The following is a 13980-nucleotide window of genomic DNA, read 5'->3' as shown; positions in this document are numbered from 1 at the left end:
ACGGGCCATCTGCTTCGAGGGCGTCCTCCTGGCTGGCGTGGGAGTCTTATCTCCCTCCACCCAGCCAAGCTTCTGAAAGCTAGCATTCCCCGGATGGGAGAATCTCCTAGACAAAACAGCCTTGTTCTCGCAGGTGGCCTCTTGGGTTGCCAGAAGCCCCTTCTCACACCAGCTGAGGCCTCCTCAGGGTCTGGCTATGAGGTGTGCCCACTCACCTGGCATCTCAGGCCGGGCATAGGTTTTGCCAAGGCCATCTGTTCTGAGGGCAGAGTCACCGTGTTCTCAGCGTTCCTGGGATGAGGTTGAAAGCCTTGTGAACTCAGCTGGCCTTGGACCAACCGCTTCCCCTCGTTGGTCCTCGGTTTCCCCTACAGTAGGGAGTTTGAATAGATGATATTCAGGGGGCCTCCCAGCTGGGATTCAGGGTGTGGCCCAAGAAGAGGAGGGAACTGGAGAGCATCAGTGAAGAAGCTGGGCAGCAGGGTCAGGATGGCATTCTCCAGCTCCTGCTCTCCTCTGGGGAAATCTGGGCATATCCCAAAGAAAGATGGGATCGTTGGGAAATGGCGGTGGGAATGCGGGTTAGTTTCTAGACTAGAGGCCATGCACAATGGCACGATGTCTTGGGTGTTTGTAAACCAAAGCCCCACCGCTGTCCTTGTCCTTTCTTCCGTCAGGAGTAGAGAACTTTCTGTCTTGTACTTGGTGACTACCTCTGTGAACTTGAAGTTGGTCTTCAAATTCTACCCCACTTCCTGTTTCTCTTTGCATTGCTTGCCCAAGCCCTAAAACCTTCCTTGGTGATTCTGCTTAGTATGATTCCCAGTGCTCTAAGGGTGGGGCTGGTTGGGGTACCCCAGTCCAGACTCCTTCCTCTTTGCAGTCCATCTGTGAAGTCAAGTGTCATCATCCCTGGGGGGGTGGGGAGGTGGGGGGTGGGGGGGTGAGCAGCAAACTTCATCCCTTCAGATAACTTCAGTTGAGCCTTCTTAGTTTAGGAAAACTCCTAATCTGACTGACCATCCCCCAGAGAAGAAGGTGGTGTGGAGAGTGTGTGTGTGTGAGAGAGAGAGAGTGTGTGTGTGTGTGTGTGGTGTGGTGTGTGTGTGTGTATGTGTACAACGAATTCCTGTTCATTAAGTGAAGAACATCAGATTAGGGACCCCCTGAGGAAAAAGGAAAGAAAACAGCAGGACATCTCAAAGAATGGGAAATCTACTTAGACACATGACTCCCTGGGCCAACTCTTTGTCCTCCCCCTGGCCAATAGATGAGGGCGTGTCTAGTTGTCCCCTAGTCAGACAGTCATCCTCTCTATCAGAGCCTTTATCTCCCTGAAAGCTGCAGGGCCAGACGGTACCCGAAAGCATCTAAAAGGTAAGGTCCAAGGTTGGAGGCCTCATGCATATTGGCATGCAAATAAAAGGGCCAGGGCAGGGACTGGGCAGTCAAAGAAGCCATAGGATGGTCAATAAACTGCCTTAGGAATTGTTTTTAAAAGCATATATTTTGGTTGGAGTGGGGGTTGGGAACAGAGATACTACCTTTTGCTGCTGATGGGGACTAACCGCTTAGTCCAGCTGAAGTTAAGAAACCTGTGCTGCGGCTTTAGGAGGCCTATGCAGCCTGACATATGCTGACTACAAAGGCACAGGCACTTCAGTGTCTATAGCGCTCACAGCCCTCCCCCTGTGTGCACGGATGTGAGTGAACTGCACAGATGTGTGTGCTCATATGCACACACATGTGTACATAAATATGTCCATAGATGGCTACCCAGCTTTCATGATGGGAAAACACTCTGACAACCACGCACAGACTCTCTGGTTTCTATAATATGTTTCTAAAAGGTTCCATTTCTAAGTCTGTTTTATGAGTGAACACCCTTCTTTTACATTGTATGTCAATTATAAGATTTGCCTCCAAGTTAACTGGTTGCTCCTAATATGGGCAGGGCCTTATTCATTTCCAGAGGCAAGTCCAGAGACTGCAACTCAGTAGACACCCCATGAGTGTTTAAGTGACTGCATGAATGAGTGACCTTAGACCAACCACAAGAAGGCCTAGGGAGAAGGCCCACTTGATAGCGAGCTTACCTAACATGCAGGAAGCTCGGTCGGGGCTTGGTACCCCGCATCTCATACACCAGGCTTGATGGTGCACAGCTGTAATCCCAGCACTTGGGAGGTGGAGGCAGGAGGATAAGAAGTCCAAGGTCCTTCTCCACTACATAGCAAACTTAAGGCCAATCTAGGGTACGTAAGACCCTATCACAAAAGCAAAAGCCAAAGGAAACAAAAGTCTCTTTAGTGTAGTTTCTCGAAAGCTAGTTTTTTTTTGTTTGGTTTTGTTTTATTTTTTGACGAAGAGTTTGTTCTGAATATGTGGTTTTTTACTGGAGAGTATCTGTGCAAATGCGCAAGTGTGTCCAGTGCACAGGTGAGTGGACGGGATATTCTTTTTTTTTTTTTTGCCATAGCATTATTTTTTTTTATTTTTACTTAAAAATTTCCACCTCCTCCCATTTCCTTTCCCCTCCCCCATCGCTTCCCCCTCCCTCTCCAGTCTAAAGAGCAGTTAGGAGTCCCTGCCCTGTGGGAAGTCCAAGGTCCTTCCCCCTCCATCCAGGTCTAGGAAGGTGAGCATCCAAACAGACAAGGCTCCCACAAAACCAGTACATGCAGTAGGATCAAAACCCAGTGCCATTGTCCTTGGCTTTTCAGACAGCCCTCCTTGAGTGGACGGGATTTTCTAAGCCTGTCTGTGGTGAGATGAGCAAGCCAGCCTGTGGGAACTGTTAGTGGGAGCCTAAGTGACTGATGGCCACACTGTGAGCCGCAGTGAGGGATGGCTAAAGATCCCTCCGGACACAGCCTGGTCTTCAAGGAGCCTTAGTGGTAGATGAGCCTTCTGAGGAGGCTGTGTGGTGGAGGGCAAGGGTGAGCAAACATGCCGGTCGGAGGTTGGGTGACTTTGTGGGCCATTCCCACGGGGCACTAGAGACCTCAGGTACTGACCCTTCTACTACCTACCCACAGGATGGACCTCAGTGGGATTCAGCCATTCCCGCTCCTATTTCTCCCCAGAACCCCATGAGGCTCCTGGCTTTCCTGAGTCTGCTGGCCCTGGTGCTGCATGAGGCAGGAACAGCTTCTCTCCCAGGGGAGAGGAAGAGAGAAGAGCAGAGCCCCGAGGAAGGTGACACTTATGCATTTCTGCACGTGGGGAACTATGCCCTGAGCCTGGAGGACTACAGTGACGTCATTGACCTGAGCAGCTATGAGGAACCAGCCGACTATGGGGACCAGACCCCTGAGGTGAAAGGACACAGCTGACTTGGGTTTCCTGATTAGAGCCAGCTCCCCTTCCACCTGCCCTGTAATACAAGTCTCTTGAGCCTTCAACTCTTACTCTATATGATGCAAATTCTTTATGGGTATATATGTTCATTCCTATGTGTGCAGATACACATGCATGTGTGCACAGGTATAGGAAGCCAAAAGACAGACGGCCTTAGGTGTTGCTCCTCCGGAGCTGTCCGTCGCGTTTTAAGACAGACTCTCTCCCTGGCCTGGAGCTTGTCAAGTGAGCTAGGCTGACTGGCCAGCAATCCTCCCCAGCACCGAGATTATGAGCCCTAACCACAGAGCTGGCAAACAGACACACGAGGGTGTGGTGAATCAAATGCATGCCCTTATCTTCAAGGAAAGCGTTTTCCGACAGTGCTGTCTTCCCAGGCACAAGGTACAAATTCTTATCCCTCTTTAGGAACTTGTCACTTACAGGCTACAAAAAAGAGGACACTAACCTCCAAGGCTGTAGTCCATGTGGCACACTCGGTTGGACCCCTCCCAGCAGGGGACCTCATACATACCTTCCCATGTGGTCAGATAGGATCATGAGTCATGTCATGGGGTGAAGCTCAGCTGTGTCTTCATGTTCTCCCCCCCAAAAAGGGAAATGCTAGCTTGTTAGTTCGTAGTCTGTCTTCTAGTCTGAAGTTCTCCCCTGTCCTATGCAAAGATTGACCTGTGCGACGTGGCACAGGAGCTCAGAAGCCTCTGCCCATTGTGATATGATGAGGATTGGTGTAGAGAAAAGGGTTAGGGCCGACCTGAACAATGCAGAAAGGACAGGAGTACCAGCCTGGATGAGCCAGAGATCCAGACTTCAGCTCTGTGTTGGGGCCTTCTGGGTACCTGACCCTTACCCTCTCCTCTCTAGACCTCAGTTTCCTCATTTGTTTATGATATTAGATGCCATGTCCTCCAAGGCCCCTTCCTTGCTCTCTCTGCTCTCTTTCCCTCCTTTTAATCTGCATGTTTCGATTTGGTCTCTGAGATTTCCAGAGGCCACAGCTAAGTCCTTCTCAGGCATAGAAGATATGCTTTGTGCTGTGTCTCCAGGCTAAAGTGGACAGCCTGACTCTCCCAACAAGAACCAGTCCCTCCCAGAGCACTGTGGCTCCAAACCTCACCATGACCAAGTCTACCACCACTAGCCTACTGACCTCCCAGAGCAGTCATGGTAAGTGCACGCAATCCGAAGGTAACAGTATACACAGATCATAGACCCAGGAACCTCAAGCTAGCACTGGGCAGTTCTGAAGTGGAGCATGGTGAGGGCTAAGGCCAGGGAACCTCTGCCAGCGGGAAAAGAAGGGGAGGTTGCCATGGTGAAAACAAACACCACCACCATAAAGGGGAGTGGCTGTCTGTCCCTGATACTTCTGCATAAATATTATGCACAAATTGAGTGGGAGGCAAAGCAAGTGGGAACTCCTACACCCTATCAAATCCACCCTACCTTAATTAACAGCATCACTTGGGGAGCAGTTTGAGTGGTGATTAGATTAGAGATGATTAAATGCCTGGAAAGGAGAAGAAATAACTGCGGCTGTCACTTGGCATGGGAGCAAATCAAGCGGTGACACCGACTTCAGTATAAAGTCACCTTTGTTAGCAGCCTTTCTGGGCCCGGGGTGCAGCGTCCCTGACTCTGCTGGGGATCAAAATCTGGGACACAGATTTTGGACTCGTGGGCACTAGATGTCCTGTTCTGTCGGATGCTTGCCAGCATGGACCTGGGATACTGAGATCGGCTGAGGTGTTCCCTGGGGAGTCCATGAACTCTCACAGCCCCAATCTCAGTCTTGAAGAGGCCGTGAAGGGTCTCAGCTGGACCTGCCTTTCTCAGCCTTGGAAGAAGGGCACAGGACCTCTCTCTGCCCCTTGCCCCCTGCTGATCCCTCTTGCTGCCTCATCTCTGGGCTGTGAACTTTCTTCCGGTGCCTTTTGGGTAAAAGCCTCCCTCTCAGTAAGTTCTGTGACTTGTGACAGCAAGTGACACTAACATTGTTCAGATGTCTGAGTTTCTTGACCGCTCTGTGCAGAGAGAGCATCAGGGGCAGAGAACAGGGGAGGGATGCTTCCCACCGGAAAATCAGGATGCTGACAACATCCCAAAAGGAAATGGATGCTCGGCAGGCACTGTCCACTCCACTTTGGCTCTGCTCTGCTTCCTGGAGCCACATTCAGCGTAGCCAGTTCCTCTTCCTGAGACAGAGGCAGCAACCCCTGGCTATTCCATATCACTCTGGCTTTTTTTTCCCTCATCTACACTGTACCTTTTGGCATTAAAGAAGGATCCTCTGGGAAAGAGACAGACAGAGGTCCTAGAAATAGCCACATTAACTGAGGGGAACCTCCAAAGGGTCTAAGTCTGATGAACGCACCAATGGGACTTGCACTGGGTGGTAGTGAGGTGAGTCCTCTTTTAGGCCAGGGGGAACCTGAGTCTTGTCTGGTGCCTTGTGCTGGGTGGTTCTGGGCAAAAGCCCAGAGGTAATCTAAAAGCCACAGATGCTCATGGCTTAGGGATCCGCTAAAGCAAAGACCACTGCCCACAGAGGCTGAAGCCCCTCTGTTCTGTCTTCTACCTGGCCAGGCCTGCCTACCTGCCTGGTCTGTGTGTGCCTTGGCTCTTCCGTGTACTGTGATGATGCAGACCTCAAGACCATTCCTCCCCTTCCCCAGATGACCACCTACCTGTACGCCCGCTTCAACCACATCAGCCACATCCAGGCTGGAGACTTCAAAGGGCTGAGTGAGTAATGCTTTGGGAAAAGGTCGTGGCAAGGACACAGACATGAGCTCACAGGCTGTCAAAGGGACAGACGCCCCGATCCTTCTAAATCCCATAGAGTTTAAAGTGGTGGAAGTAGCCATTGCCAGGATGTTTCAGAAGCCGTACATGCTCTGGGCTAGACCTCCCTGCACCTCCTCTCTGCGGCCCTGATGTGATCCAAAGAGCTGTTTGCTGTTTCTTTATTTTGCTACTTCTTACCATATTCCCTGCTTGAGGTGGGCAGCCTGGGCTTGCATTGCTAGTAGCCTTTCAGGTCCTCAGCATCCTCCATGTAAAGTAAGTCATACAGGGGGTAGGGGAGGGTTGAATGCAGCGATTCCTGAACTTGAACTTGTTAGTTCTTCTGAGGTAGGCGCGGGGCCCTTTTAAGATGGGTAACTACCTTAGAACCAAAGCTCTGGAGGAAGCTGTCGAGGAATGAGGTGATTTAGCCTTGTTTCTCGTGGTCTGGACCTGATTCAGGTGGCAGCTAGTTAGAACTCGCTTGAGAAAGATGGAGCAAGGCATGGAGGCAAACACATCCCGCCTGGGGCCAGGGGAGATGTCTGTTCCAGCTTCACCCTTCCTTCTCTCCCAACATCCTTCAGCAAAACTGAAGAGGATTGACCTCTCCAGCAACTCCATCTCCTCCATCCACAACGACGCCTTCCGCCTGCTGCCTGCCCTGCAGGATCTCATCCTCTCAGAGAACCAGCTGGCAGCGCTGCCTGAGCTGCCCAGCGGCATCGAGTTCCTGGATGTCCGCCTGAATCGGCTGCAGAGTTCGGGGATACAGCCTGAGGCCTTCGCAGTGAGTCAGGACCTTAGTCCACCACACAACACCCACCCTGCCCATGTACCCTGACCTCACAGCAATTCATGCTCAGCCCTGGTCTGGGGCCTAAAAATCAATTCCCAGTTTTTATCTTCTTTTTCTATTTATGTGTTGGAGGAGGTCTGCTTGTTGGTTCCTGGCTACCCAGCTAGCTTAGACCCAAAATAATCACATAAAAATTGTATTAATTAAATCACGGCTTGGTCCATTAGCTCTAACTTCTTATTGGCTAACTCTTACATCTTAATTTAACCCATTTCTATTAATATATGTATCGCCATGTGACAGTGGCTTGCAGGCTAAAGATCCCAGCGTCTGTCTCCAGGGAATTCATGGCTTCTCTCTGACTCCACCCTTCTTTCTCCCAGCATTCAGCCTAGCTTTCCCCTGCCTATCTAAGTTCTGCCTTGCTATAGGTCCAAAGCAGTTTCTTTATTCATTAATGGTAATCACAGCACACAGAGACTCCCACATCATTTATGGCTTCTTAAACATTCTTCTCTAGAAAAGAGCGCTTTACATTATGCCATCATGGTAGCCTCTGTCACCTGTGTGAATGGGAAACACAGTGCTATTAGGTCCCAGGACCCTGTTAGTGGGGACAGAACACAGGAAATCAATACCAGCAACTCTCCCGTGCCTCTGTGAGGATACCACTGTAGTGCTGGCCTTTTTCTGTGCATCTGTTCCACTTGTTTCTTTGTACAAGACCTGCTCACCACAGACCTGTTCACCTCAGATCTGCTCACCCCAGACCTGATCACACCAAATCTGCTCACCCCAGACCTGTTCACCCAGACCTGCTCACCCCAGACCTGCTCACCCCAGGCCTGTTCACCCAGACCTGCTCACTCCAGACCTGCTCACCCCAGACCTGTTCACCCCAGACCTGCTCACCCAGACCTGTTCACCCCAGACCTGCTCACCCCAGACCTGTTCACCCAGACCTGCTCACCCCAGACCTGTTCACCCCAGACCTGCTCACCCAGACCTGTTCACCCCAGACCTGTTCACCCCAGACCTGTTCACCCAGACCTGCTCACCCCAGACCTGCTCACTCCAGACCTGCTCACTCCAGACCTGTTCATACCAGACCTGTTCACTCCAGACCTGTTCACTCCAGACCTGCTCACCCCAGACTTGTTCACCCAAGATCTGCTCACCCCAGACCTGTTCACCCAAGATCTGCTCACCCCAGGCCTGTTCACTCCAGACCTGCTCACCCCAGACCTGTTCACCCAAGATCTGCTCACCCCAGGCCTGTTCACCCAAGATCTGCTCACCCCAGGCCTGTTCACTCCAGACCTGTTTATACTAGACCTCTTCACACCAGACCTGCTCACACCAGGCTTCCTTGCCCCAGACCTGCTCACCCCAGACCTGCTCACCCAGCCCTGTTCATACCAGACCTGATCACACCAGACCTGCTAGCCCAAACCTGTTCACATCAGAACTGTTCACACCAGAACTACTCACCCACTCTGATCTTGAGAACTCCAGATTGTCTGTAGTGCTAACCCTGACTCCAACTCATACATACCATCTTAATGGTTTTGAAATCTACCACCAAGTAACTGATCACCGGAGGCTGGAGAGATGGTTCAGAGGTTAAGCCTGTTGTTCCAGAGGTCCTGAGTTCAATTCCCAGCCACCCACATGGTGGCTCACAACAATCTGTAATAAGATCTGGTGCTCTCTTCTGAGCTGCAGGCATACATGCAGACAGAACACTGTATACATAATGAATAAATAAATCTTTTAAAACAGTAACTGATCACTGTCTCTCTATGGTCAGATTCTCGAGACACAGTTTGATGGGTTACTGAACAGATTTGGTGGAAAGTATTAAGTCATTTGACACAATTGTGGTCCTGTGGGACTGCCCAAGGAACAGGCTGGTAAGAGCCCAGGACGCCAAGGGAAGGGTGGCACAGCTGATACACCAGCCAGCATGCCAGCTGCAGGACTAGGAAGGGCCTTCACAGCCTGGTATCTCATGCGCAGCCTCTCTGTCTCTCAATACAGTCAACCACATGACAACATTTCTGTCAATACTGGACTACGGGCCCGGTGGTAGCCCCTAAGAGTGAGTCATCTAGTAACTACACAGCCCTTTTGGTTTGTGTAAGTAATTTCACAATGACTCATTTCTCAGAACGCATCCCTGTCCTTAAGCAATGCTCAATTGTGACAGGCTCCTTTTCACAAAGAGTCATCTGTAGAAGCATCAAATAGAGAAGGTAAAAAGGGCAGTATATATAACCATTTATATATATTCTATTATATGTTATGTTTTATACACATAATGTGTATTCATAGACGAAGGTCTTGCTTTGTAGTCCAGGATACCGGCAAACTCGTTATCCCCTCCCTCAGCTTCCCAAGGCTGCCACAACCGTGGTACACATCACCGTGCTCACCAAGAGCTGGGTGCTGCTCTTTCACTGGTCCTCTTCACAAGCATCCTCCACCCTCCCAGGATGCTGTGGGTTGGGGGCCTACAGCAGGTACAGAGAACAGTATCCGCGCCACTGGCGGATGTGATGCAAGTCCTGCAGACACTGGTTTTCTTGGCCATGCAGCAAATACTGGGATTGTCTGTCCAGGGAGGTCCCTGGCTGCTCCAGTCTTCAGAGACATCTTGACTGCTTCCATATTAGGAGGTGCTTCTCTGCCTTCACTCAGGCCTATTTTCTTGGTCCAGAAAAGGCAGGGGCTTTGGAGACGAAGGACCTGAGCTCACTGAGTGAGTCACCTCCGCTCTTGTTTCCTCATTTATAGGAAGAGGGTGATAATGCCCACTTGACACGGCTACTGCAGGATTGAGCACAGCATTTGCAGAGATAACAGGATAGCTAAATGGAGGCGGTGGATGCTCTGTTAAGTGATAGCTTATACCTCCCTGTTCTCCCATCCCCCTGCAGGCTGAGCTCTCTCCCCGAGTTCCTATCTGATCGGCCTTCCCTGATTCTGCAGTGCTGAAACACTCCCATGCCCCATGTGTCTGTTCTTGGATTCAGTTCTGCCATCCTCTGAGCTTGTTCTCCATTCCGAGTGGAACATTTGGAAGACTTTTCACTGGTGGCAGAGTAGTTGAGACGGAGCTGAAATGTCCCCTGGTTCTTCCTTCTACCTGTTCCTGCCTTCATCTGTTCCTCCCAGCCAGCATTAACAGCTCCTTTATGCTCCCCAGCTGCTAGAACTCAGTGGCAGCAGCTTTCTTTTGGCATCCAAATGGGGTTGGTATCTGTAAGCTCCTTAAAGAACCAGCATCCTTAGCTGGGCTTGGTGGTACACGTAGGCCTTGGAAGGATGGAGTAGGAGGATCGCAAGAGTGAGGCCAGCCTGGGCTACATAGAGAATTCTAGGCTAGCCTGAGGTACAGAGTAAGATGCTGGAGAAAAAGGGGAGACAGAGACAGACAGACAGACAGACAGACACACAGACAGATAGGCAGGGACAGCCCCACCCCACAAGTGCGACCAACCTGACGCTGGCCTCCTGGGGCACCGCTGCATGACCAGAGCCTGAGAGGACTCACCAGTCTCCTACACTTTGTGTCCCCACAGGCACTGGAGAAGCTTCAGTTTCTCTACCTGGCAGACAACCTGCTGAAGTCCATCCCTGGGCCTTTGCCTCTGAGCCTGCGCTCCCTGCACCTGCAGGTGAGGAGCCTTGATCAGACCAAGGGCCAAAGAGAGTGAGCAGGGTGGAAGACAGATTCCGGGAGAATTCAGGGCAGCGAGGACGAGCATGGCCTGTATGAATGCTGGTCTCCTCTCCTTGTGAAGCATTTCCTTCCCGTACCCGTCCATATTCCACCTGCTTTGTGCCCTCACTCTCCCCTCCTCTTCTCACCCCCGTAGGACCCCCCTCCTTCTTCTCCCATCTTTCCTAACTCCCTCTCTCTCTTCACTCTCCACAAGCATGCTCTTCTCCCCATGTATGGTCTCAGCTCTACCTGCCTCAGTTTCTCCAGCTGCTGTGAGCCTTCAGCATATGCTGTTCCTTCCAGAACAACATGATCGAGACCATGGAAAGAGACACCTTCTGTGACCCCAGGGAACACAGCCCCGAGCGATGGCAGCTGGAAGACATCCGCCTGGACAGGAACCCGATCAATCTAAGCCTTTTCCCCGAGGCCTATTTCTGCCTGCCAAGGCTCCCTGTGGGGCGCTTCACCTAGATGCCAGGGGCCCTCTCTTCCCAGGAGCAGTGCTCATGGGCTCACTGATAGAGCACTAGATCCCTGCAGCTAAATGGTAATCTATAGTCCAAGTGTCAGGCAGCCTGTGAGCTGCAAAATTTCACACACACACACACACACACACACACACACACACACACACACACAGAGAGAGAGAGAGAGAGAGAGAGAGAGAGAGAGAGAGAGAGAGAGAGCCTCCTCAAGCCACCGAGTTTGCTTTTCTCCCTCCTCTTTCCTTACACCTTATGGCTCCTCACTCAGAGAAGAGCTGCAGCAGAGATCTTTTCCATCTTCTCCATCCGTGTCTTCCCACAGAATTCCAGGAGAGCCATGAAAGAAAGAGAGGAGGAAGAGGAGGCGCCAGAGGGAAAGAAGCAGGCTGGGAGGGGAGGGTGAGAGAGAGGAAACACCCGTGTGCTGGCATCTCGTCTTAGCTGATGGGTAGGCCGACAAGATTGATAATTACGTTTTCCAGAATTTTGCAGTTCAGTTGTCAAACACAGCCATTATGAAAAATTAAATTATATAACCTCACAGTTAAGTATATTATGCTGAAAACGACTGGAACGAACACTCAAAATTTGCCAACTTCCAGTAAGTTTACCCTACCTTGTGTCCCTGGTAGCTTTGTGGTAGACATTCCAGGCAACGGAGTGCTATAGGGAGACCTTCCCGACTCATTGGTGACATTGTGTTGGTAGTTTGAAAATGGCCGTAGTGGGAGATTTACACCATGGAAATCTACGGATGTTGTAAATCGTGTGTGTGTGTGTGTGTGTGTGTGTGTGTGTGTGTGTGAGAGAGAGAGAGAGAGAGAGAGAGAGAGAGAGAGAGAGAGAGAGTCCGTCCATATGGGTGTGTCTGTGCATGTCTGTGTCTGCTTACATCTGTCTCTCTGTGTGTATTGAGATCTGTTGAAAACTTGCCAGCACACCACCGAGGACGAAGAACTATATTTAAAGCTAGTCTTCCCTGACCCTACACTCCCCAATGGCCAGTGAGTGCAGTCCCTACGGTACAGCCCTTCGTTTCTTGCTTTTCCTAGGTTCTCCTGTTCTAGTTGGAGGGAACCATCCCCAAGGAGGGAAAACTGACCTGGCTTCTCACTTGCCAGCCCTCTGGCTGGGACTCACCTCTTCTGTGGCTCCGCCTCAAGCCTCCTGGTTTCTGGCCCCAGAGTGCCATCCTTTCTAGTAGCTCCTCCATATGCAACCAGCAGAGGGCAGCCTTGTGCAAAGATAAATAAATAAATAGAGCAATTACCTACAGGCTTTGGATCCTGGGCGGGGCCTGGGGCGCTGAGAGAAGGAAAAGAGCAGCTGATCAGTCAACTTCTTTGTTGAATGGAGGGGGGAAGAGAGAGAACCAACTTCCCATGGGTTTTTTTTTTTGCCATCCTACTGGCTCTAGGACGGCAAAGAGGGGTCTTAGAGACGCTTGTTATGGCCCTGAGTTTGTCATCCTCCTGCCTCAGCCTCCTCACTGCTGGGATTACAAACATAGACCACCATGAGCTGCTACTATGGTTTTTATAAGGTGGGGGGATGTGATGTATAGCACTGGGCCCCTGGTATTGCCTCTGAGGTGTTGGCTGAGGCATGGAAAGGGCATACGGCAGACAAAGCCTTGGCTGGCTTGGTAGGACTTTTATGCCACTGCTGTCTGCGAGTGCCTGCGACAGTGTCCCTGGCGCTAAGGTGGGCGGGTGTACCTCAGAAGCTTCTCTTTCCAGGTGGCATTTAATGAAGGGCTAGCACAGAAAGTAAATCATCACTCAATCAAATACATTATTCAACTCAGACATGCTACAAGGGAAATTACAGAATGTGACAGGAGCCGGTAAGAGGGGTCACGTCTCAGAGACTGGAGACCTCTCTGCAGGACTAGCATTCAAGCCAAAACTGAAGAAGGCGTGGGAACCAACCAAGCCCTGAATTGCCCAGGCAACCACTCAAGGTCCCAGGTGGTCTCTGAGCCAGAGGGACAGCTGTTTGTAGGGGCCCATGGGGGAGGGGAGCCGTCCCTCTATCTGCCTTTCCCTGGCCCTGGGTAGCACCTCATCAATCCCTTCGGATGCTCACCACAGTTCTGTGAACAGGCATGTCAGGGTTGATCATTCCCATTCTTCAGATGAAGAAACTGAGTCCTGAAGAAGATAAATAAATGGCCCATCTCTCGTGTTTACTGAAGATTGGACCAAGACTCTTCCTACTGGCTCTAGGATGGCAAAGAGGGGTCTTAGAGACGCTTGAGGTACCCTCATATCCTGGCTGAAGCTTCTGTCTTCTCTCCCAGAGACTTAGGTCCCAGCACACCTCATCCCAGGAGAGGTCTGGAGGGCAGAAGTCTAAGATCCTAGAGATGCAAAAGCTCTCACTGGTTCCCAAGGAGTTTGCTATAGCAGATTGTGTGTATGTGTTTCTGTCTCTTTTGTATGTGTTGGTGTTCATGTTTGTACACGTGTGGGTGGGTATGTATATACACATGTGTGTGTGGGTACTCAAGAAGGTCAGAAAATGATATCCGGTATCTAGATTCTTTAGTTGTTCTCTGCCATTTTTTTCCTCTGTGTAACAGTTCTGGCTGTCCTAGAACTCACTCTGTAGACCAGGCTGGCCTCGAACTCACTGAGATCTGCCAGCCTCTGCCTCCCGAGTGCAGGGATTAAAGGTGTGTGCCACCACTGCCCAGCTTGTTTGTTGTAGATGGGTATTTTGTCTGCATGTATGTCTGTGCACCATGTGTGAGCTTGGTGCCCATGTAGGCAAGGAGAGAGTACTGGACTTCCTGGGACTGGAGTAACAGGCAGATA

General features: G+C 50.9%; 1 protein-coding gene across 2 annotated transcripts; it reads left to right on the top strand.

The window, feature by feature from the left end:
- The first annotated feature begins 2552 nt into the window (after positions 1 to 2552).
- On the top strand, positions 2553 to 11164 carry Optc (opticin). 2 transcript variants are annotated; one of them, XM_075987413.1, is made up of 6 exons: positions 2553 to 3317; positions 4407 to 4527; positions 5947 to 6105; positions 6735 to 6937; positions 10531 to 10626; positions 10888 to 10986. In XM_075987413.1, the coding sequence occupies exons 1-6, from the start codon at positions 3093 to 3095 to the stop codon at positions 10984 to 10986; spliced, it is 903 nt and encodes a 300-aa protein (XP_075843528.1). In that variant the 5' UTR covers positions 2553 to 3092. The 2 variants fall into 2 exon arrangements, with proteins under 2 accessions (XP_075843528.1, XP_075843529.1); XM_075987414.1 differs by having other exon boundaries at positions 3062 to 3317; positions 10977 to 11164.
- Positions 11165 to 13980: the final 2816 nt, after the last annotated feature.

The sequence above is a fragment of the Microtus pennsylvanicus genome, chromosome 10, assembly GCF_037038515.1.
Source record: "Microtus pennsylvanicus isolate mMicPen1 chromosome 10, mMicPen1.hap1, whole genome shotgun sequence".
Classification (NCBI taxonomy): domain Eukaryota; kingdom Metazoa; phylum Chordata; class Mammalia; order Rodentia; family Cricetidae; genus Microtus; species Microtus pennsylvanicus.
Note: the sequence above shows the minus strand (reverse complement) of the source record. Positions and strands in the feature narration are given on the sequence as shown.

Bases quoted from the DNA above. Each gene is read 5' to 3' on its own strand.
- Optc (XM_075987414.1), top strand. From the start codon at position 3,093: ATGAGGCTCCTGGCTTTCCTGAGTCTGCTGGCCCTGGTGCTGCATGAG. The intron at 4,528-5,946 runs GTAAGTGCACGC...CTACCTGGCCAG, and splicing joins GACCTCCCAGAGCAGTCATG to GCCTGCCTACCTGCCTGGTC. The intron at 10,627-10,976 runs GTGAGGAGCCTT...TGTTCCTTCCAG, and splicing joins TGCGCTCCCTGCACCTGCAG to AACAACATGATCGAGACCAT.